The 23,751-nt window shown below is 49.7% G+C and overlaps 1 protein-coding gene across 2 annotated transcripts in view; it reads right to left on the bottom strand.

The window, feature by feature from the left end:
- Positions 1 to 109: 109 nt before the first annotated feature.
- The window catches only part of KLHDC4 (kelch domain containing 4), a 39,115-nt gene continuing 15,473 nt past the window's right edge, over positions 110 to 23,751 (bottom strand). The window contains exons 5-7 of one of the 2 annotated variants that reach the window (XM_034638471.1): positions 20,601 to 20,737; positions 3,107 to 3,199; positions 110 to 377 (exon numbers count right to left, since the gene is read on the bottom strand). In XM_034638471.1, coding sequence (XP_034494362.1) covers positions 125 to 377; positions 3,107 to 3,199; positions 20,601 to 20,737 — 483 coding nt within the window. In that variant the 3' untranslated portion in view covers positions 110 to 124. The remainder of the gene's footprint in view (positions 378 to 3,106; positions 3,200 to 20,600; positions 20,738 to 23,751) is intronic. The other variant, XM_034638472.1, reaches the window with a different exon arrangement.

Genomic DNA, 23,751 nt, shown 5'->3' on the forward strand with positions numbered 1-23,751 from the left:
CTCGGGCCATAGGGGTCACAACATAATATGGGTTAATATGGCTGAAAAAAATCTTAATATATTCACAGGGAAACAGATGAACACGACACCCATTTCTACTTCAATAGAAAGTGTTTCTATTAAACTAATTCACAATCCTTTTGGAAGTTTCCGTGACTGGTGAAAGTGAAAAAGGCAACAGAGAGGAGCTCCGGGTTCCCTGCCTGCCGTGTCTTACCTGTTTCGAGTAGCCCCCATAGATGACGATGCTGCCCTGGGGGGTGACGGACATCTGGCAGCCCGAGCGAGGTGTGGGCCCAGCACCTGATGGGGACAGTCTGCTCCACGTGAACGTGTCCAGGTTAAAGGCATACACGTCACTGTAGTAGACGTAATCTCTGGTTATAACACAGGGACAGAAATGAGGAGGTGGAGACATTAAAAAGTGAACCTGATCCAAATTAAAAGCAAATTTTCTGCCATTTGTAGTAAGTTACCAGTTTCATTAAAGTTCAAATCCACGGGCATATATGACTCCACATCTGGAAACTAGAGATAATGATAGCTCAAAGAAATACTGTAATTTGCCTGGATCTGAAAGCCTTTTTAGTCTGAAAGTTATACCATACTTCCTTACAAAACTTACAAAATCACCATCTTGCAAATCATTTACATTAGGTTACCACGCGTGTAATTTTAAGCTCATGAATTACAGAGCCAAGTGAATACTCAGAAAGGAGACACTTAGAGCTGGGCAAGGGCTGGGAGGAGACCCTGAGCCAGGCTGAGCATTCCTGAAACCGGCGTGCCTAGAGGCCCGTCCCTGTAGCCCGGCAGCCGCACAGCAGCAAGGGGACCCTGAGGCTGCGCCCTGCCTGGTGCTCCTGGGACTGAAGTGGCAAAGGATTCGAGCGCAGAGGGGGCCTTGAGAAGGAGCCCGTGGGTGGGAAAGCAGCGGCTCAAGGATGCCGTGTTCTGACGTAATGTCATGGACAGGCACGGGCAAAGCCAAGGGGTCCCAGGCCAGAATGACATGAGAAGAATACGAGATGCTCTCCAGGTATTCAAAGCAGACAGCCAGGCCTGAAGTGAGCAGCTGTCCCACGGTGTGAGCAATTCTGTCTTTCCTACTACGACTCAGCCCGCGTGTGGAAGCGCTGCCAGGACAGGAGCGCCGGCGAAAGCCCAGTGTCCTCGGCCACACACAGCACGGGCACAGGCTGCCACCCGGCAGGTGCCCCTCCTGACTGGCACCCACAGAAATGCTTCTCCCTCTGCACTGCTCGTGCTTTCTCTCTCCCCCCCAAATAAAGTCTTTTAACAAAAATTCCCTTCTACACATAAATATCAACCGTTCTTTGGCTTTTAAAGTCTAACTAACTTGTTTCATAAGAAAGAAGACGACACATGTAGCTTTCCTGGTCTCTTTGTTTTCTCCTGTATGTTTAAATACTTTGTAAACAATAATTTTAAGATAATAGATGATAATAGTTTTGAAAACCATTCTGATTTTGAAAAAGTTGCAGATTACAACCACCATATAAACCTTGATCCACTTTCTAAGCTGTGAACTCCCAGGGGAAGGGCCTGTGTTGGCCCCAGCATCTCACACACAAGCGGTGAATTAATGCACCAACACACGAATCCCCATGTGTGTATGACAAATAATTCCTAGTTTAAAAAAAAAAGTGTCAAGAATAAATAATAAATGACAATCCCTTAGGTATAAACTTTCACAAACAGCCCGGGCTCTCTCATCCCACATGGCAACGACCCACTGCACGCCTGCAGGGTGGGAGGCCGGGCCACCCGAAAATGAGCAACCGTCTGTGCAGGCCACACTCCACCAGGCGCTGTGGAGCCTGGTTTCCGCAACAGGACGTGGGACCGCGAGGGGCTCTACCAACAGCATGGTCTCTGAGACTCAGTATTAAAGCGTTACTACGCCCACGTTACATCTTTAAGGACACAAAATCACTCCTGTTTAACTTGAATTATGCTTTTAAAATCCCCTCCAGAAGCATTCAAGATTTTATATCCCCTTTTCTCAATTAATAAAACATCTTTATTCATGAAGAAAAAAACTGCAGCTGTAATTGAGCCAAATCTACACCACAGCACCTCAGCCGTGACCAGGGTGATGGGTACGAAACACCCAAGACCCTGACTCAGAGCCCTCCTTCACGTTCACGTCCAACGACTGATTTAGGAGTCAGTCATTATCAGAAAAAAATCACGCAGTAGAAATGTGAGAGGTGCCATGACGGTTCATAAATTGAGGACTCCTGCTCTTTTTTAAGGAGTCAGGAGAGGGAAGCGTAGAGCCCGGCTGCTGGGAGAGATAGCCGCCCACCCTCCCCCACTTGGGGCCTGGTCAGAAGCAAAGCACAACACACGGGGCCTTCGCCAGGCAGGACAGCCTCGCCGCGTTACACAACCCAGCACTGCATGACGGTGGTGATAGGAACATGGACCTGTCCCCACGTGTCCTGTTTCTTGGAACTGAACTCAGGACCTCCGATAGGCTGTGGTGTGGACGACAGGCCGGAGAGCCTGTGAGCCTGGCCGGGTGTGAGCACACACACAACATACAATCCCGGCGGTTCGTACCAACACGGCCCCTCTTCAGACACCCCTGCTCTCGCCGCGTCCCCAACACAGAGAGTTCAAAGTTACTTTAGCCCAGAGGTTCTCAGAGTGGGGTCCCCTGGCCAGCAGCAGCAGCGCCCACAAATTTGCAGAAAGGCAGAGTCTCAGACCCCACCTCAGGCCTACTGAGTCAGAAACGAGAGGGTGGGGCCTGGCAACCAGACTTCTACCAAGCGCTCAGGGGATGGTGTACCAGGCCAAGGAGGGGAATCCTGTGTTACACGGGACTGGCCGTATCATTTGCAGGTCTCAGCGTAAAATAAAAATGCAGAGCCCGTTGTTCAATAACTATTAAGTACTTCAAGACACTGACGGCGGTGGGGGCGGGGGAGGCCTGCCTCGGCTGCATCCGCAAAGCTGGCTCTGGTTTAGGGATGGGAGACATCGTCCGTGGCTGTTCAGAATGGTTTTTCCCCCAAAAAGTCCGCTCCTTACTGTTCCAGGAAGTAAAGAAAGATGTCCTGCAATTGGTACCAACCTTGTACTCTCATGGAAGCCACCAAAAAGGATTAGCTGTCTCTTCCAGGCTACCATCCGATGTCCGCTCCGACCTGAAGGGCCTCCTGTGGATCTGAAATGGGGGAAAAAAAGACCACTTTTTACACTGATTTCTGTTTCATAAGCACTTACTGAGCTCCAGTTAACTGACCGCAGGTAACCCAGACCATCCTGAGTCTAGCTAGGGGCTGTGAACGTGCAGAATCGAACAGGAGACAGTTGCCATGACCTTGGAGTAAAGATCTCTGGGAGTGAGCAGGGCCTGAGAAATAGAAACTGGACTCCATTAAAACAGAAAACCTCAGCTCTTCAAAATAAACCATTACAGAATAAAACAGCAAGAGATGGAAGGCGGGGAGAGAGATTTCTGGAAACACTCATCTGACCAATAACTTGCACCCAGAATACATAAAAGAACTCTGGTATCTTACGAGTAGAATAAATCCAATAAAATTATAGGCAAAAGATTTGAACAGAAGGCTAAAATAAAAACGGGAAAGAAAAGACACACAAATGGCCAAAAAAGACAGCAAGAAACAGTCACCTCCCTCCATCATCCGTTGTTCGGTGAACAAGCTGAAGGCACAGTGTGCTCCCTACCATACACCACTAGGGGCAAAAACCCAAGGACAGGATCAAGTCCTCACGAAGCCACGAGCCGAAAGCTGGCTCCCTCACACGGCACGGGGGCAGGGGTAAGATGGCACGATCACCGCGGCTGTTCCTTCCACTGTGAAACGCACTTAGCACACGACCTGGCAACAGGATGCCAGATCCCTGCTCAGATACGAAAACACAAGTGCGTGCGCCGACCTACACACACATATTGAGAGAAGCTTTATTCATAACTGCAGCCAAGAGACGCCTCGACGAGTGAACGAATAAAGTGCAGGGCATTCATACAATGGAATACTTGTCAGCAACCAATGCGGACCGTCTCCTGACACACGACACGGACAGGTCTCAGAAACCTCACGTTCAACGAAGCAGCACGTGCTGTCCGTTCCACTTGTAGGAGATTCTTAAAAAGACAGAAATCAATCTGTGGTGATGACAGTAGCTGCCTAGGGCCAAAGATGACAAGGGGACTCACGGCACGTGGGAAGAAGAGAACTTTCTAGAGGGATGCACACCTCTTCGGTCCTGAGTATGGCGGTGGTTAGACATGCCTGTGTATTAGCTGAAAATCCTAACAGTCCAGCTAAAAGGTAGTCATTTTACTGAATGGGATTTTATCTCATTAAAACGGATCTAAAAATACATGGCAATACATAACCAACAGAGGGACTTCTGAGTTCTGGTTTGGCATACAAGGGACTTGAAGTCACCAGTCCGTTCCAACAAGTAAAAAGTTGAACAGACTGAAAATCAACAACTCTTCTGGGATCACGCACGGGTCAAACTGCTGGCCCCCAAATTAAAGACAGGTGAGTACAGGAGTCACCCCTCCAGAAGCAGAGGCTCATGGGCAGACACTGTGGGAACCTGTGCTGGACAGAAAACCTGAACTGGACGGACATGCTGCCGGAGGCGCAGTGCAGCCACACGCCGAGTGGGACACTGCAGGAGGACCCGGGCACAGGGCCCCCACCATACTGTGAGACCTACTCAGGGGCTCAAACGCATTCCCACAGTAAATAACCGCAGGAAAACCCCCTCGCGTTTCTGGAAGGGGCAGGGGATGGCAGAAGGAAGCATTCTGGAAAGTGCCTGAGCATTCTGTTCCTCTTGACACTCTGCTCCCTCACGGGAAACCAGCTAACCAGAGCCCACCGCGTGCTCGAGTCTATCAGAGCCAAACCGACCGGGGCAAGAGAAATGCCCAACCCCAGCTGCCTCTGGGCATGCTGGCCCACGCACGAAGGGGAGAAAGAAACAGAGGCACAGGCTCAATAAAGAGCTGAGACCTCCTCACAGGACGAGCGCACCCCCCTGCTCACACACCTCACCACCACACTCCTGAAGGCCGGTTCACGGCACATCCTCCTACCTGGCCCATCACGTCCTGCTAGCGAGGGGACACTTCGGGGGTACACAGAAAGCGAAAAAAACACCGTCTGAGGGTCCAGAACAAGCACCGGAGCCGGACAAGCAAGGGTGCTGGAATCACAAGACCAGGGATTTAAAACAACTGTGAGGAATACGCTAAGGGCTACAACGGGAAAAGCAGACGGCATGCAAAGACAGACAGGCAATGAAAGCGGTGAGCAGAAATCCTAAGAAAGAACCAGAAAGAAATACGAGAGCTCAAACCACTAACAGAAACACGGACTGCCCAGAATGGCTCCGACGGGCTTGCAAGCAGGCCAGATGCAGCTAAGCATCCCAGAGCCACAGGATACAGCAATGAAAAGCTCAAAAACCCAAAAAAGAGAACCAAGGAGAACCAAGACTGGGAAAAAACAAAAACAGAACTGAATATCCAAGGACTGTGGGACAATTAAGCTGAATGTGTAACAGACGCATAATGGGCTTGCCGGAAGGAGGAGACAAAGGAATAGAAGAAAAATATGAAACGGTGAGAATTTCCCCAAACTGAACTCAGACATCAAACCACAGATGCAGGATGGTCAGCGGACACCAAGTGGGCTAAATGCCAAGAAAGCATAACTAGGCCTGTCATTTTCAAATTACAAAAACCAAAGAAAAAGGAAAAACCCTGAAAGAAGCCATGGGAAAAACAATACCTTACCTACAGAGGAACGAAGACGAGACTCAAATCCAACTCTTGCTCAGAAACCGTGCCAGCAAGAAGAGAGTGGAATGAAGTATTTACGGTGCTGGGAGAAAAACATCACCAAAACATCACTTTTGCTCTGCACAAGCATCCTTCAGAAATAAGGAGGAATAAGACTTTCTCTGACAAACCAAAATTCGTGGACTTGGTTGCCAACAGGCCTGCCTCACAAGAAACGTTCAACAGTCTTTGAGAGAAGAGATCTACATGAGGAAGGAAGAGAACTGAAGAAGGAACAAAGTAAAGGTAAAATAAAAACGTTTTCTTTTTCTTACTTTTTTTTTTTTTTAAGATTTTATTTATTTGTTTGACAGAGATAGAGACAGCCAGCGAGAGAGGGAACACAAGCAGGGGGGAGTGGGAGAGGAAGAAGCAGGCTCACAGCGGAGGAGCCCGATGTGGGGCTCGATCCCATAACGCCGGGATCACGCCCTGAGCCGAAGGCAGACGCTTAACCGCTGTGCCCCCCAGGCGCCCCTTCTTTTTCTTACTCTTAATCGAGCTAACAATCTGTTCACAATGACAGCAGCGGCGACGTATCTGACTGCGTGCTGCTACACACACCCATGTTCCTAAAGCCTGTTCCTGTGTCAGAGAAACAGAAGACAGCAACGATACAAGGAACGAGGGAAGGAATTCAGATTAGTCTGCTATTTCCGCGCACTCGTGCTACTTCGCGAGTGGTGCACTGTTATCTGAAGGCGGACTTGGGTTAGCTGTAAATGCACACGGCCGACCGTAGGGCAGCCAGCAAAACAGTAAAAACGATGGTATAACTGATATGCTAAGAAAGAACAAAACTGGAATCCTACAACATGCTCAATTGAAACCACAAAAAAACACCAAAAAAAGTCAAAGACAAACAGAAGAACAGAGCACAAGAACAACAAAGAGAAAACAGTAAAAAATATGGTAGATATTAATCCAGTGTATCAATAATCACTTTGAACAATAATGGTCTAAATGCACCATTTAAATGACAGAGATTGTCAGAGTGGATCAAAACACAAGACCCAGCTACGTGTTGTCTACAAGTAACCCACTTTAAACATAAGTACGCATGGAGATGAAACGTATACACATGGAGAAGATATACCATGGCGACAACTAATCAAAGAAAGGTAAGAGTAGCTACATTTCAGAGAGAGCAGACTTCAAGGCAAAGAAAGTTACCGGCGATTTAAACGGGCATTACGTAAGTACAAAGGGATAAACCATCCAAAAAGACTTCTTAACACGTGCAAACCCAACAACAGAATGTCAAACTATGTGAGGCAAAAACTAACAGAACTGCAAGGGGAAACAAACTTATCTGCTGTTGCAGTTGGAAAATTCAATGCCCCTCTCTCAAAAATGGATGGACAAAGCAGCAGTAATCAACAAGGGCAGAGCTGAACTCAACACCACCATCAATCAATGGGATATAACTGACATCCACAGACCACGTCATCCAACAATGGGCAGAATACGTTCTTCTTAAGCTCACCTATGACATTCACCAGGATAGACCACATTCTGGGCCACAAAACACACCATAACGAATTGAAAAGAAATAATGCAATGTCTGCTTTTAGACCACATTAGGATTAAACTAGAAACCAATAACAGAACGACAGCTGGGAAATCCCCAATACAAAGAGATTAAACAACACCCTTACAAATAATACGTGAGTAAAAGAAGAAACAGGAGAAATTTAAAAATATTTTGAACTGAATGAAAATAAAAACACAATTTATCAATTTGTGGGATGCAGTAAAGCAAGTGCTTAGAAGGAAATCTGTAGGACTGAATGCACATATTAGAAAAGAAAAAAAGATCCAAAGTCAATAATCTAATTTTCCACCTTAGGAAACTTGAAAATGAAGAGGAAACTAAACCCAAAGTAAGCAGAAGAAAAGAAATAATAAGAATGAGAGCAGAAATTATTATTTTTGAAAACCCTGAAAAATTTTGAAATATTTGGAAAACAGAAAACAACAAAACCAAAAGCTGATTCTTTGAAAAGCTTGATAAAAATTGATAAGCCTCTAGCCAAGCTAAGAAAAAAAGACAGAACGCAAATTAATATCAAAAATGAAAGTGGGGACATCACTACAGATCCTACGGAAATTTAAAAAATTTTTAAAAAGCAGTGCCATAAACAACTCTATGACCACAAATTTGATCATCTGGATAAAGTGGGCCAATTCCTTAAAAAACAGAATTTACCAAAATCCACAAGAAGTAGACAATCTGAATAGGCTTACATCTATTAAAGACATTGAATTAATAATTGATAATCTTCCAAAACAGAAAGCACCAGGTGCAGAGGGGTTCACTGGTGAATTCTACCAAACATTTAAGGAAAAAATGATACCAAACCTCTATAATCTCTTTCAGAACATAGCTTCTATCATCCATCCAGCACTACCCTAATACCAAAACCAAATAAATACATTACAAAAAAAGACTACAGACCAGTATCTCTCAGGAACACAGATGCAAAAATCCTCAATATTAACAAATCGAATTCAAAAAAGTATAAAAAGAATTACACACTACGACCAAGTGGGATTTATCCTGGGTATGCAAGGCTGGTTCCACATTCTAAAATCAATTAATATAACCCATCACATCAACAGACTAAGAAAGAAAAGTCACATGGTCATACCAATAGATGCAGAAAAAGCATTTGTCAAAATCTAACACCGTTCAAGATTAAACTCTCAGTAAACTAGGAATAGAAGGGAATTTTCTGAAACTGATAAAGATCTACAAAAACCTACAGCTATTGAGTACTCCATAATGAAAACCTGAAGGTTTTCCCAGTAAGATCAGGAACAGGGCAGGGATGTCCCCTCTCACCACTCCTTCCAACACTATCATAGAAGTCCTTGCTAATGCAGTAAGAGAGGAAAAGGAAATAAAAGGTATAAATATTGGGAAGGAAGATATAAAACGGTTATTTGTTTGCAACTGACATGATCTATGTATAAAACCTGAAAGAACTGACCAAAAAACTCCTGGAACTAGTAAGTGATACAGCAACGTTGTAGGCACAAAAGTCAATTGCTTTCCTACATACCAGCAATAAACAAGTGAAATTTGAAATTAAAAACAATACCATTTATATTAACACCCCCAAGATGAAATACTCAGTATAAATCCTACAAAATGTACAAGATCTATTTGGGGTATAAACTAGAAGACTATGATGGACAAAATCAAAGAACTAAATAAACAGAGGGACATTCCGTGTCAGAGGAATAGACGGAAATTAGGTATCATCAAGATGTCAGTTCTTCCCAACTTGATCTATGGATTCAACGCAATCTCAACCACAATCCCAGCAAACTGTTTTAAGGGTATGGACAAATTCTAAAGTTTATATAGGGAGGTAAAAGACCCCAAATAACCAACACAATATTGGAGAAAACAAAGTTGGAAGACTGGCCTACCTGACTTCAAGACTTACTATAAAGCCAAGTAATCAAGACAGTGTGGTATTGGTGAAAGAATAAACAAATTGTCCAATGGGATAAAACAGAAAGTCCAGGATTACACCCCCATGAATACAGTCAACTCATCTTTAGCAAAGGAACAAGGGCAATACACAATGGAGCAAAGAATAAGCCTCTCCAACAAATGGTGCTAGAACAACTGGACATCCACATGTCAAAAAATGAACCTAGACACAGATCTTACAACTTTCACAAAAATGGATCACAGACCTAAATGTAAAACAACTGATAATCTGGACTTCATTAATTTTTAAAACTTCTGCTCTCGGGGCGCCTGGGTGGCTCAGTCGTTAAGCATCTGCCTTCGGCTCAGGGCGTGATCCCAGGGTCCTAGGATCAAGCCCCCCATCAGGCTCCTCTGTTGGGAGCCTGCTTCTTCTTCTCCCACTCCCCCTGCTTGTGTTCCCTCTCTCGCTGGCTGTCTCTCTCTGTCAAATAAATAAATAAATAAAATCTTTAAAAAAAAAAAAAAAAGCTTCTGCTCTGTACAAGACATTAACAGGAGAATTAGAAACCACAGGCTGGGAGAAAATATTTGCAGAGGACACATCTGAGAAAGGATCAAAATCTATAAATAACTCTTAAAACTCAACAATAAGAAAACAAACAACCTGATTATAAAAGAGCTGACATATCTGGGCGTGCTTCCTAGATTCTTACAGATTACAAATCTCAACTCCTACATGAGAACCAACCTCTAGGTGCCTCTGTTTCCTGCATGCTGCCTTGGTGGCTCTGAAGGCCCAGCTCTCCCACCTACAGAATTCAGTCAAGTCCACCTCCCACAAAGACCTCAACAACTCCAGGCTGCAAAGGACGGTGATACCCTGAACCACACAGTCCAGCACTTGTTTGTACAATGCATTCTTGTGTTTACGTCTCTGCATTATACAGAGCTTCCCCCAAAACTAGGTGCTGTAAAAAAATACATCAAAAGGGGCAGCTGGGTGGTGTAGTCACTTGAGGTCTGACTCTTGTTTCAGCTCAGATCGTGATCTCAAGGTCATGAGACAGAGCCCCATGTCAGGCTCCACACTCAGCGTGGAGTCTGCTTGAGATTCTCTTTCCCTCCCCCTCTGTCCCTCTTATGCTCACATGCTCTAATAAATAAATCTTAAAAAAAAAATCAACACACAGAATCTAAAAATGAAAAGGAAGTTCGAAGTGCCCAATGTTTCCTCTTCAGCAAATTCCAGATGAACAGCTCATCACATATCGCTGTAAGGACTCCCAGGGTCTTCCCTATTCCAATCCAGAACCAATTCTATTCTCCCCACCTTTCCCCAAATGCTTGATCACATGGGTCTCTCTCCCCTAAGACCTCAGTTTATTAATGCCCCACTGAATGTGTCACTCAATATGAACACCATACTTGTCAGTGGAAAGTCAACCAAAAGTAATCGATACCTGTTCTTGGATGCCATATCCTGTTCATCCAACCTTTAAGCACCAGCCTTTGGGTAGCCTCGCCATGTGCTGATGCCAACCAGGATTACAGATTACTAAATCCCTCCTCTTCCACTAGCAAGGGCAGCTTTGTATAGTCAGCTCTCTCAACCCTGTATTTACACGCAACCTACAAGGGACACTTCTCGCACTTCAATTTCACCTGTCGGATTTGGTCCACGGAGGTAATTTCGGATGCTGAACTTGTCAACCAATTTATTTGCTCTCCCTTCTAGCTTCGTATCACCCACAAATTTAGTAAGTATATTTTAAAATCCAAATTCATGATAAAAATACCACATGAACACAGCTCAGAAGGAGGGTCTGGGCCCACCATGATACCAGTACCCACAGATTCACGCAGTTGCTGGGCCCTGACCTCAAGTGGCACCCCACACAGTGGCAGCAGTGCTCTCAGCGCTGGCCACGCTCCACAGGCTGCAGGAGCCGTGCGGCCATCACGTCCGCTCTGTGCTGGCTGCTGAGGCGATGGCCACCCCGCACAGCAGCACATTACAGAGGATGAATGAGAAGAAAGACACCATGCATGCTGGCAACAAGTCGACTGCCTTCTGAGAAATATTCTGATAGAATACTTTAAAAGTACGATCTGGGGAACAAGTTTTCATTCAACACCTAAGCTAGTATGGAGCTTCCAATTCCACTTCAAAAAGGTTACACAGGAGACCCGAATGCTTCGTGAACCTAAAGTCCCACTGCCATTGCTCAGCGATGCCCTGCAGACACGAGGCTGGAGGTTCAGGGCCTGCACTCAGCTTCCTGTCCACAAATCCCAGGGGTGCGTGTCCTCTGGTGAGGCAGGCACAAAACACTCAATTCACTTCTTCTGGCAGCAGCCAAGTATCACTGTTTTGTAACCAAAAAGAGAAAATTTTTCTATAAAAAGACTCTATATACCCCTTTAGAAAAATAAAGCCAACCAAAAAAGCCTGTTTATATCTGAATCTCCAAAAGGCACTTTTCAATTGCCGTCACTCCTAAATACGGAGTCTTAGAAAATTAACAAGTCCTACTCAGCCAGATCTATATGTGGGACAAAAATACATGTGTAATGTTGTGGGAGTGAGTGCTTTTAAGTGCATCTGAGCTATGTACAGAATGGCATTCCTACAGGGCAAGCTGCCACTTAGCATCACTCAGGCCCCTCTATCGGCCACCGCGGTGACCTTTACAGGAAACATACAAGCATCAACCAACGCCATGGCTCTGGGCACAAACAGTGTTAAACACCTGGTATACAAATGATTCCCTGCGTTACCTTAGAGTTCACACCTTACAAAATGATATGCTCTATCTAGTACCATGCCATACCAGGCAGCCCAAGACATCCGGTGAGCAAAGGAACCATTTCTCTCCTAAATCGCTGAGATTCAAGGTCACACAAGTAGACCCAACAAGGAACTTAGTCTAGTGGCTCACCCTCAGAACAGAAAAGGTCCCTTCTCCAGGAATGGTTACAACAGGGCCTGAGCAGGAAGCATGTACAAGGACATCTTCCTTGGGGCGCCTGGGTGGCTCAGTCGTTGAGCGTCTGCCTTCAGCTCAGGGTGTGATCCTGGAGTCCTGGGATCAAGCCCCACATCAGGCTTCTCCGCTGGGAGCCTGCTTCTTCCTCTCCCACTCCCCCTTCCTATGTTCCCTCTCTCGCTGGCTGTCTCTCTCTGTCAAATAAATAAATAAAATCTTTTAAAAAATCTCCCTTTCCATTTCAAACAATGTACCTTGGAATTCAGCCCCACTTTCCCAAGGATCAACATATTCTAGGCTTAGTAAGTGCAAGGTATTCAATCACACCGTACAGAATAATTAGAAGCAGTCTCTAGAACCCAGGAGGCCTAACAGACTGTATCCTTGTTTAATTTTTATTTTAACTATTACTATTAATGATAAAACTACTATTTGTGGGGTGTTCATCTTATGCTAGGCATGCTCCGTTTATGGGCTCTCATTCCTAACAACCAGATGGGCAGATACGATCTTTAATCCCATTTCAGAGATGAGAACATCAAGACCTAGCAGTCAAGAAACACACGAGGCTGGCAATGGCAGAACCAGAACTGAAAGGAGACAGTCTGCCCTGGAACTCACACGTACAACCACCGATTACGACACTAAACCACCCCAAGTAAAGTCAGAGGTCTGAGCACTAAAGAATCTGTGTGTCAATAAACCTGACCACTTACCCTAACAGACAGTTTCAACGTCTCACACCTTCTGCATTCCCCCACCTTCTGTGCGTTGGACCCCCCTCCTCGACCAAGCACATCGAAAGTGGTGGTCAGTCAGAGGGCAGGAGCAGGGGGTCTACCCACACTCCTGCTTCCACCTCCCCAGGTGCTGGGCTCCACACACAGCCGTGAAGGGGGCCACAGAGCACTCAGACCACAAGCCCGAAAGCTCACTGCAGACCTTGGAGAGCAGGGAACATGTATGTTTACTTCTACACGTGTTTCAGGTCCCAAAATTCACACACTTTAAAATTACGCGGCATGGACCTCACAACTGGACCAGACAAGTCATTCTGACTCCCTCTGCTAATGGTCCTTCTTTCCCAGGATGCCCGTGGGTCTCAGATGCAGCATGAACATGCAACACTAAGGTTTCACTGAGGACCAAATGTTCATGCCTTTCTCAAATCAAGAGAAGATGTGCACGCACACACACATATTTCTGTGAATTTTTTCACTCCACCGTTTTTACTGCTCATCTACTAAGTGCTCTGAGGCACATAAGCGTTTTAGCTGTACATGAATGTTCCTGGCAGCATTACTCACAAGATGAAAAAGTACAAACAGCCCAAACGTCCATCAATGAAAGAATGGATGAACAAAATGTGGCCCACCCATATGATAGAATATTATTTGGCCATAAAAAAGCACTAAATACTGATACTGGACCTTACACGTTACGCGAACGAAGGCCACTCACAGCAGCACAGAAGCTGCAGGGCTGTAGCTGCAGGAAACAGCTGGAAGAGGCCGACGCACGGACAGAACACAGATGAGGCGCGGCCTGGAGGAAGGAGGAAGGTAGGGGCCGTAATGGAGTGGAGCGTCACTTGGGGGCAAAGGAAACGCTCGAAGTGAGCCGGTGGGGACGGTGGCATGACTCTGTGAACTGTATGCCGTGAAAGGGTGATTTCCTGGCATGCAAATGACATCTGAAAATGCAGAGCTCTGTAAGTGGCCCGGCCTCCTTCTGGGTCTTCAAGTCACAGGTAACAGCTGGGGTGGGCCCAGATTCAGAAATAAATGGAGAAAAAGTGCCAAAATCCCTGTCTCCTCGGTGGGCCCACCATGGCGTAGGAAGGCATGAGAGCGCCTGAGCAGTCTGTTTTGTCGCCGCGGCCACTCCCCTCCCACAGGCCCCCACTCTGATGTCACAGAGAAGTCCCCTCGGCATAGGCAGTGCCAGTGGGAGATGGGGTGCGGGAAGGAGTTGGGAGCTGCCCTGGCATGCCCCCATCCCCCACAGCACCCCCTGCCCAGCTCCACAAACTCCCGAGTCACAGCCTGGCAGTGTGACATGGCCTCTTGCTGTCTCCGAATGCCCTGCCTGCTGTCCCCGCTGGTTTGGCCTGTCCACCACAGGTGTGACCCATTTCCTTCATGTTTACCTGATGAGACCCTCGTGGGTGGGGGGGTGTCCAAGGACAGACCTTTGCAAACACCACATGGGATACGCTAGCTGTCACGGGCTGAATGTTTGTGGCAACCCCCGCCCAATTCCTATGTTGAACCCTAACCCCAGATGCAACAGCTTAGCAGGTGGCCTTTGGGAGGTGAGATGGGCTGGATGAGGTCCTGGGCGGGGGCCCCAAGACGGGATCCGCATCCACACCGGAAGAGGAAGACGACTCTGTTCAGGAGCGGAGCGGCTGTGCAGTCACCCGGGGAAGACAGGAACTGAAGGAAATCTCCGAACAGCTGTGAAAGCTGGTCAGACACCCTCACCATGAGGCAGTCAGCTAACGCGGACACCCAAGCTTTGGCTCTCTTGACGTCAGCAACTCTGTGATCTTTCCTCTCATGTCAAATAGTTACGATGTCAAGTCGACGTCTCTTGCCAGAAACAAGAACGTGAGTAAGTGAAGACAAGAAAAGACTGCTGAGAGTGCACTTGGTGTTAAACATGCGACAGAAGCACGGCCAGGAACGGCACACAGCCGGCACGGCCGGGCACTGCCGCCGGAACTCACCCACAGGGCTGCGAGCTGAGTAACCAGCACCCCCGCATGCACAGCTGTTTGCCAACGGGTGCCAGAGCTGAACGTGCACAGACCTCATGACCCCGTGGCCTTATTCTGCTCAGACACACACTCCACGAAAACGCACACGTGTGCTCACCGTCAGATGTGTCCAGGGGTGTTGAGAGCAGCACCCCCTTGCAATAACCTGACCTTGGGGCCTCTCCATCGCCCGCCAACCAGCAGACGCACGGTCCTTGCTCCGCGGGCGAGCACCAGAGCGCCCCAAATGAGCCAACCAGCACCCCGGCAACACAGACAAGTCTCACGAAAACAACGCACGGTGAGCACCGCCAGGAGAAACAGGGCTGCATCTATAAAGGTGTTCAAAACCAACCTAACCTGAGCTCGCGGCGGACGTGGGGGAGCGACTGTTAGGGGCACAGGGGGGTTTCAGGCGTGGCGATAAAGCTCTTTTCTGGATCTGAGCACAGAGGTGTGGTTGCTTTTGTAAAATTCATCAAGCTGCATAGGACTATGCAAATTCATCAAAGTTTACTTTTTAAAATAGCCTTTCACAAAAACCAAACTGGCATTTGGTCCCTTTGCATCCATCACCACATGGGGAGGCCGTCCTCCGGGTAGACGGTGGCTGTAGAGGTGCGCCCCAGCAGGCCCAGGTGCTCGGGGCTGCACCTGGTCCTCGTCACACCCACACGGGTACCGACGGCACACAGGGCAGCGGACGGACCCGCTGACGTCACACAGCTTCCGCGGGCAGAACAAGCACATGGTGGGATGGGACTCAAGGCCTGTGCTCTTTTCTCCACACGCAGCATCAGTGCACAGCATGGCCGTGAAATAGGGAAACACGCAGGCACTGGTCGATCGAGGTGCCCCTTTCAGTGACCTGACTTCAGACCTCAGAACAGCAGCTCTTCCCTGACTGCCCTATGCAGGCCCTGACTCACCTCGCTGGCGAGCTAAAATCATTTCCCCAAAAAGCACTTTCTTCAGACCAGCCCATGTGTGCAAGGATGGGCGGGACATACTTGCTGTACCAGATAAATCAGAAGTTATCAGCCAGCAAGAGGAAATCCACCCTGCTCTCCCACAAGAAAAACCTGTTTGAAAGCCAGCGAAAGGGCTAAATGTACTCTAGATGCTGATTTAATACAGCAGATGCTGGCCTTGACCCTCCTCTGGAGGCCGCCTCAGCTGTAAAACTACCCCCACAGCACCGAGGAACACTTACACGGAGAAATGAATGCAGAGCGTCGGACCAAATCCTGGGCACAAAACACACTCAAGCTCGTCACGGGCTCTGCCTGCGCCTTCTGAGCAATGTGGGTTTTCCTGGACTCAGAGGCCTCCACCAGGAATGGTAAACTCAGTTTGCATTTTGAATGAATCTCCTCACCTTTCTTTGAGATGACAAGACTACGGAGGCCACACCGCCAGCTGCAGTCCCCTCTCCACAGCAGCCCAGTCCCCTCTCCACAGCAGCCCAGTCTCATTCCCAGGAAGAGCGCCACAGCCCACCCCGAGGACTCAGCAGGCAGGCTCTTTGCGAGTCCACCCGTGCGTTCCGTTACGGCGGCCGAGGAGAGCGGACAGCCCGTTACGTTCTATACGTCACAGAAGCACCTGCTCAATTTTACTGCTCAATTTTACTGCTTTTTAAGGAGCTAAGGAATTTTACCTGCGTTTTCTTACTCCTGAAAGGGCAGCGGGCATGTTCCGTGTTCACATGAGTGAACAAAAGTCCTAACGGGCACGACACCCACTAATCACCAAGGCCAATGGATGAAGAACGGGGCCTCCAGCTGGGGCCTCGGACCACCTTGGTCAGGATCACTAAGTGGGGCAGGGAGGGCTTAAATAAAAGGCAGATTCCTGAGCCCCGTCTGAAACGTGCTCTGAACCAATGTTTGGGGTGAGGCGGGCAGGGAGGTGCTACTTGGTGCAGAAAGTCCGAGAATCACGAACAGAGGGTGTTAGCTCTGGGCCACGTCCCCAGGCGGACAGGTCTCCCAGCCACTACACCACCGACTCTTGCTGGGACACCACAACCATTCTCTAGGGAGCCCTTCCAAAGTGCAAGCAAGGACAGGAAACGACATATTCCACAGGGCCTCTGCCCCGCGTCTAGGAACTGCTACACAGAGAAAGGAGGTGTCCCAAGACCGCCATCGAGAACACTGGGCACTGGCACAGCGCCGGGGACAGGCCTCCTCCCAGCAGGGAGGGAGTGTGGCTGGAGTCTCTTCGGGAACAGACAGGAGGGGAGAGGCACGGAGGCACAGGTGTCCTCTGACTCGGCAATTCTCCTTCTAGGTGGTTGTAACTTTTACTGACGGGTGAGAAATAAACCTAACTGGAGAGAAGTGCAATGTTCCTGATCGGGAAGACAGGATCACAGCACCGTCAACTCTCCCAGAGTGCGATCTGTAAGCGAAAGAAACCCCATCAAAATCCCCCACTGGAATTTTTAAAATACCACATGAAAAACTGATTCTGGAGCTCATATGAAAAAAATGCACTGCAAAGAAATGTTTAAGTAAATGACCAAAACCCTCCAGCTCTCAGAATACACCCTCTGGCTGCAGGGATGAAGACGGAGCGACACTAGACCACATGCGGCCCGCGCCGTGCTGGGACAGTTCTCTGGCCCTCCTGGCAAGCACACACACGCGTGTACACACTCCTGGGCTTTGTTCTCAGGCACGTATGGTTCCGCTTCATGGTTCTGTGGTATGTAGCTTTGCATAAACAAGAGGGAGTATTTCTTTAAGGTACGTTTGTAAAAGCACACTTGGGGTGGAGGCACGTGTTAAGTTGCACTGGGGAGACGGTGCCTCACCGCCCCCCAACGGTGCCCGCCTTCACCTGCAGCTGCCCTGCTGTCGCCCCCTGCACAGTCTCCACCAAGCCGCGTGCTGCTCACTCCCTTTCAGTCTCCGTGGCAACGCGTGCTCACGCCCTCTTCACCCGCTGGTCTCTGTTCACGGAGGCCCTCCTGGCACCAGCTCCCATACAAAACCAATGTGTCACGGGGTCACGGTGGGTCAGCTCTCGGGGCTTCTGGGGCAGTGGGAAACGTTTCCGCAGGCCTGCCCGTTCCCCCCACGCAGAGGGCTGTGGGAAGCTGGAATGGCAGGAGAGGGGGCGACACAGGCAGCACTTCCCTCCGTGGTCTCAGGACCACCTCTGGGGCCGGCGGAGCGGGGAGAAGGGCTGCAGCCTGCGAACAGTCAGGGCACCAAGCGTTTTAGGAAGGCTGGAGCTCAGCACCCAAGACAATATGGGATGGGAGACATCAAAGACACAGAAGTAGACATTGGTCATCAGGTAATGTCTCCTGAACACCACTGAGGACTTTTCACTTCCCATCAACAAGCTCAAGACAGAAAACACCTCATAACGTTAGATACGTGAAGCACCAAAGCACAGAAATCCAGCCGCTTGCGGATAATCTCCCAGCAAACGGAATCAGCAGAGCTGGGGGAAGAACCCTCCATCCCCCGCCCCCCCAGGCTGCACCTGCTAGTCAGGTGCACACTCCCACGAGGCCCACGGACAGCTCACGGCGACACTCACCCCCCAGAACCGGGGTCCTCACCTACAAGTAAGGCTGGAAGAACAGCTCAGACAACACAGAAAAGTCAAGCACCTTCTCCTTTTCCAGCCCCGCCACTCTGTCCAGACTAAACCAGAGGCTTAAGAACACCAATGGTACGCAACTTGCAGTCTCCTGCGGATCTAACGGCCAGCGACATACTTTCCAAAAACTCTCGCGTCATGATGACTATAAGCATTCAAGCAGCGAGACCTGTTTCGCAGAGACGATTCCGACACGGGACGGACTCTGTGGAAGCCGTGCACGTGTGCTGGGGCCGACGGCCCTGGGTCGCAAAGAGGTGAGGGCGGCTGTCCCTGGCTGGTGGGGAGACGGTGGCCACAGCAAGCCCCTCGAAGGGCACATCCCCGAGTGGCCATGTGTCCCTAGTGCCCCTACTTCCGTGTTACACACCGCAGTACAAGCCACAGAACTGGGAAGGACTGAAGGCCACGAGAAGTGTGCATGCGGCAAAGCAGCTGAGGACGTCCCCACGGCTGCCACGAGCCCTGAGCCCCACTGAGCCGCGGTCACGGGCAGTATTCTCTCATGGAGCCAAGCACCGTCCCTCACCCATCCGTGAATTATGGACAAAAAGTCACTCAAACTGATAAAAATGCTAAGAAAATACCTGGAATCAATTCGTCAAAGATGAAGAGACAGGCAGTAAGCGACAGCTGGGTTTTTAAAGAACCGAAGCAGGGTGAGAGGAACAAAGATGGCAGGCTCCGGGTCTAAATACTTCTTAAATTGAGGATAAATGACCAAGCTTCCACATATACGCAACAAAATCAATTTCTAATATGAAAATAACTTTAATTGCTGCGCCTACCAAGACAATGAACTTTCCCAAAGCAGGTAATAGAAAGGGAAACGAAGTCAGTACCGCGTAGCACACAGCAAGGCTCCGTTTTCCGACTTCAGGAGGACGGCTGAAGCTCCTCTGGCGGCCTGGCTGAACCTGGACACTACCGACACCTTCCGCACACTCGGCACACTCGAGGTGCACACACCCCAGGCCGAAGCTGATCCGAGCCGGCCCGCACCGCCCGGCCTCAGCAGCCACGCTAACGGCCCCTCACCAAACCACCACGCACAGCCTCCAGCGAGTGGTGCTCCCTTCCGATGAAAGCCCCAGGCGCCCAACGGGTTCTGCACCCTGACTGAACTCTGCACTCCAGCCGCCTACTCCAGCACGGGAGCAAGCTCTGGTCTGCCACTCTGATGGCAGAGACGGTGCCCAGGGATCGTGGTGTGTGTGGCCCCGGCCACGGGGCATGTGCACCCCCAAAGAATAAAGCCAACTAACCCTACTTTCCTTCTCTCATTCTACAGTCATTCTTCCGACACGCAGCTGACCGGCGGTGAACCTGCACTACAGATGTGACAAACCCATCATCAATGTCCCCGACGGGCAGAAACCAAGCCCGGCGATGGCGGAGCCTGGTTTACTGAAGAGCCACAGGAAAGCTCTCCCGATCCTTCCTGTCCTCTTCCCAGCTCTGCTATTTCTAGGTCAACAGGCCTAAGGAGAGCACTCCCTTGTAGTGAATACCACGGGCCCACGGCCAGCAAGCTGAAGCCCGGCCCTGCCTCCAAGGGGATCCAGACGGCCCGGGAGGAGGGCAACTGCATTCCAGATGCTCCGTGCAGGTGCTGCTGAGGGTGGACGGGAAAACAAGCAGGGACACCGCGCTGCTCCCAGCAAGGCCAGCAACGCCTTCAACAAAGTCAGGTGGTCAGACAGCTGGCACTAAGCTGGCCTTCTGTGAGAAGGGTCTAGAGAAAAAGGCGAGCTCTTCCCTGCCTTCAGTCACCAGCAAGACTGGCCGCTCAGGGCTCTGCGATCGTGCTCCACGGAGCCCCGGAATTCCAAGAGCCAGGACTGTGCCACCGTGAACACAGAATGCTGGCACGGGACAGGAGCCAGGCCCGGAGGCCAGGCTCACTACCCACCACCTTACCTTACTTGCTCCCAGGTCTTAGTGGCCAAATGCAGCACCCAGAGATCCTTGTAGTGGTAGAACTGCTCTCCGTCGGGAGAAGCAAACTCCCCTCCGAAGACCCACAGCTGTCCTCCACCCTGAGGCACCACCACAGCCTGTTAGAAGAAAAGGACAGGTCAGGCCGCCACACAGCTCACAGCCGGGTCCGCGTCCACAAGACCCACCAGAGCACCATACACGGTGGCCTCAGTCAGCACCCACACTCAGCAAGCACCTTCCCCTGCGTTCGAGGGCAAAATTCCTCAAAAATCCTGCATCTGGCAAACACCTACCCCATGTCCAGGTACTCCCAGGTTGCAAAACCGACTCGGACAACCCCGAATCCCATTAAAGTGGACGCAGCTGTGTTGAACACTCACCTGAGCTCGAACACAAACCGACACTTTTTTCCTTTTATTAAATATTTATGAAAAGGCTGTTTGGCTGCCCGCATTAACCCCTTCCCTAGCTGTTTGGCACTGCACATCTACAACCACACCAACAAATCAAACATGCGTGTAATACGCATCGTTTACCCAACACTCCTCTCTCAGAGACTAAAGCACAACAACGGAGGCGAGCGAAAGCGGTGAAAACAGCGCCCTCGGGGCCGCTCGTCCCAGAGGCTCTGGTGGTCCCACACCCGCGGGCACAGGACAGCACGACGGGGCAGGGGAGCCAGGCCGACCAGGCACATGCAACACAGGCTTTGAAGACCAACGTGGGCATATTTCAAAGTCTGACTGGGCTGAGACGCCTGCGTGGCTCAGTCATTAAACGTCTGCCTTCAGCTCAGGTCGTGATCCTGGGGTCCTGGGATCGAGCCCCACATCGGGCTCCCTGCTGAGCAGGGAGCCTGCTTCTCCCTCTCCCTGCTCCTGCGTGCGCTCGCTCTCTCAAATAAATAAAATCTTTAAAAAAATAAATAAATAAAAGAGTGTGACTGGGCTTAGCAGAATATCGAAACTCTCAGAGAACAATGGTCCCTGGGCACATCTCATGCACCAATGCACCCATCTGAGGTGGGGAGCTGAGCAAGGATGGGCACTCCAGGGCTCAGGTCACTTCACATGCCCAAGGTTACCGCCTCAACGAAAATGAAGCAAGAATACCCAGCACGCCAGAAATACAAGCATGAAAGCACACCACTCGGCCCAGGGGAGACTGGGGATCACTGTGCTGGGTCCCCCACAAGAGCAGAAAAAGTCAAAACGTGATTAAAAGGCACCTGTCAAAGCAAGTCAAAGCATTCTGATTTTCCAGAAAAGGGAAAATATCCTGTAAGGAAATGTGTTTCAGGTAGCTAAAATAAAGAATGAATGCTACTCCATGTAAAACAACCCGTACAGATGCAAATAAAGAAACTCTGATTCAGAGAGCTCCACAGGCAATTTCTGGACGATCTGGTCCAGGGCTTTGAGCTCTGGGCGAGATGTGCTGGTGAAGGAGTAGACCTCTTCTCCAAACAAAAGCTTAAGGACTTTAAGGACTAACAGGTGGTACGAGTGACACTGGAAGCCCCTGCCCAGAACCCCAGAACCCGCACCCCCTTCTCACCCTGGGGACACTCCAATCCTGCGCCCACACCTCACTTCAGAATGCCCGGCCTTTCTGGGAGCTTGCTGCAGGCTACATGAGGACAACCCATGACTGCCTGAACCCACCAGCGCCACACCCCCCCACCGGCCGCCCAGTGACGGGGAGTCCTACTCCCTTGAGATCTTGTGCGATGACAGGCCACCCGGCAGGCAGCATGGTTTCATGGACAGTTGTGATCCTGCTGGTTTTCCGGTGAGGTGAGCTGATCTGTAAAACGTGTGGCTGAGGGGACAGATTTCAAAAAAGTGACTTCTGCAAGCACCCTGCAAAACCGGGCTGTGAGGCTCACTTGGGCAACAAGTGGCACAGAGCAGAGGCCGGGCTGGTCTATCAGCGAGCACCACCCACAGGCCCCCCTAACGAAGCCCACAACACTGGTGCGTTCTTCATACCAGAGGGGCCTTCTTGCCCCGGAGCTCAGAAGCGGTCGCCATGGCAGCAGGAAGCGCAGCTGGGGTGGGGGAACCGGGTCGGCGGCTGTCGGGCCCTCACAAAGCCCCCCGATGAAAGCACACACTGGGTGGGTCGGGAAGCGGTTCTCAGGAGGCTCTGTCCCAGGGCGCCCGCGGAGCACCCTGGAGGTCCTGCAGCAGCGCAGGTCCTTTGCCCTGCCTGGCACTTGAGAACCTGCAGAACCGTGGCTCGGTCGCCAACCTCTGCCGCCCCACACTGACTCGGCGGCGGGGGGGGGGGTCCTGGCGGCATATTTAGGGTGACACGGCCCTCTCCGCTGCCATTTTTAATCAGTTTTTTATGTGCCGTCTCAGCACGGACGACAACCCTATAAAGAGACAAGCCAGTTTCCTAGCACTCTAAAACACCAGTCCATCTGAGGAGAAGACACTGATAGCTTCAAATCATTAAATCAGCCGTGATGATTCGCTGGGGCCCAAATCTCCCAATTTTCTGAGTTTAGTGAAGTGTTATAGTCATGCTACACAATACAAAGGCGCCTTGAGCTATCACGTTATAGAAGGCTACGACACAATGCACACACACGGTGGATGTGGACGTACTGATGGGCAGTCCAACTAACCGAATTACAAATGTGCAGAAATACAAACTATGCGTTCTTTTTTTCTAAGATTTTACTTATTTGAGAGAGAGAGCACACCACGTCCATGCAAGAACAAGCCAGGGGCAGGTGGGGGAGAAGCAGGCTCCCCGCTAAACAGAGAGCCCGACGCGGGACTTGATTTCAGGACCCAGATCACGACCTGAGCCAAAGGTAGACGCTTAACCGACTGAGCAACCCAGGCGCCCCCAAATTACGTGTTTACATAAGAGATTCAAAAATACAAATTAGAAGTTCTGCAAAAATGGACAATGAACTTACTTTCCTTTTTATTTCATTTTTTCATAATGAATATTTATTACATAAATAGCTTTCATTCTTTTTTTTTTTTAAAGATCTGTTTGAGAAAGCGTGCGTGCACACGGGGCAGAAGGAAAAAATCCCAAGCAGACTCTCCACTGAGAGCAGAGCCCAATGAGGGGCTCGATCCCACAACCCCGAGGATCATGACCTGGG

This window comes from Ailuropoda melanoleuca, chromosome 12 (genome assembly GCF_002007445.2).
Source record: "Ailuropoda melanoleuca isolate Jingjing chromosome 12, ASM200744v2, whole genome shotgun sequence".
In the NCBI taxonomy this organism is placed as follows: Eukaryota; Metazoa; Chordata; class Mammalia; order Carnivora; family Ursidae; genus Ailuropoda; species Ailuropoda melanoleuca.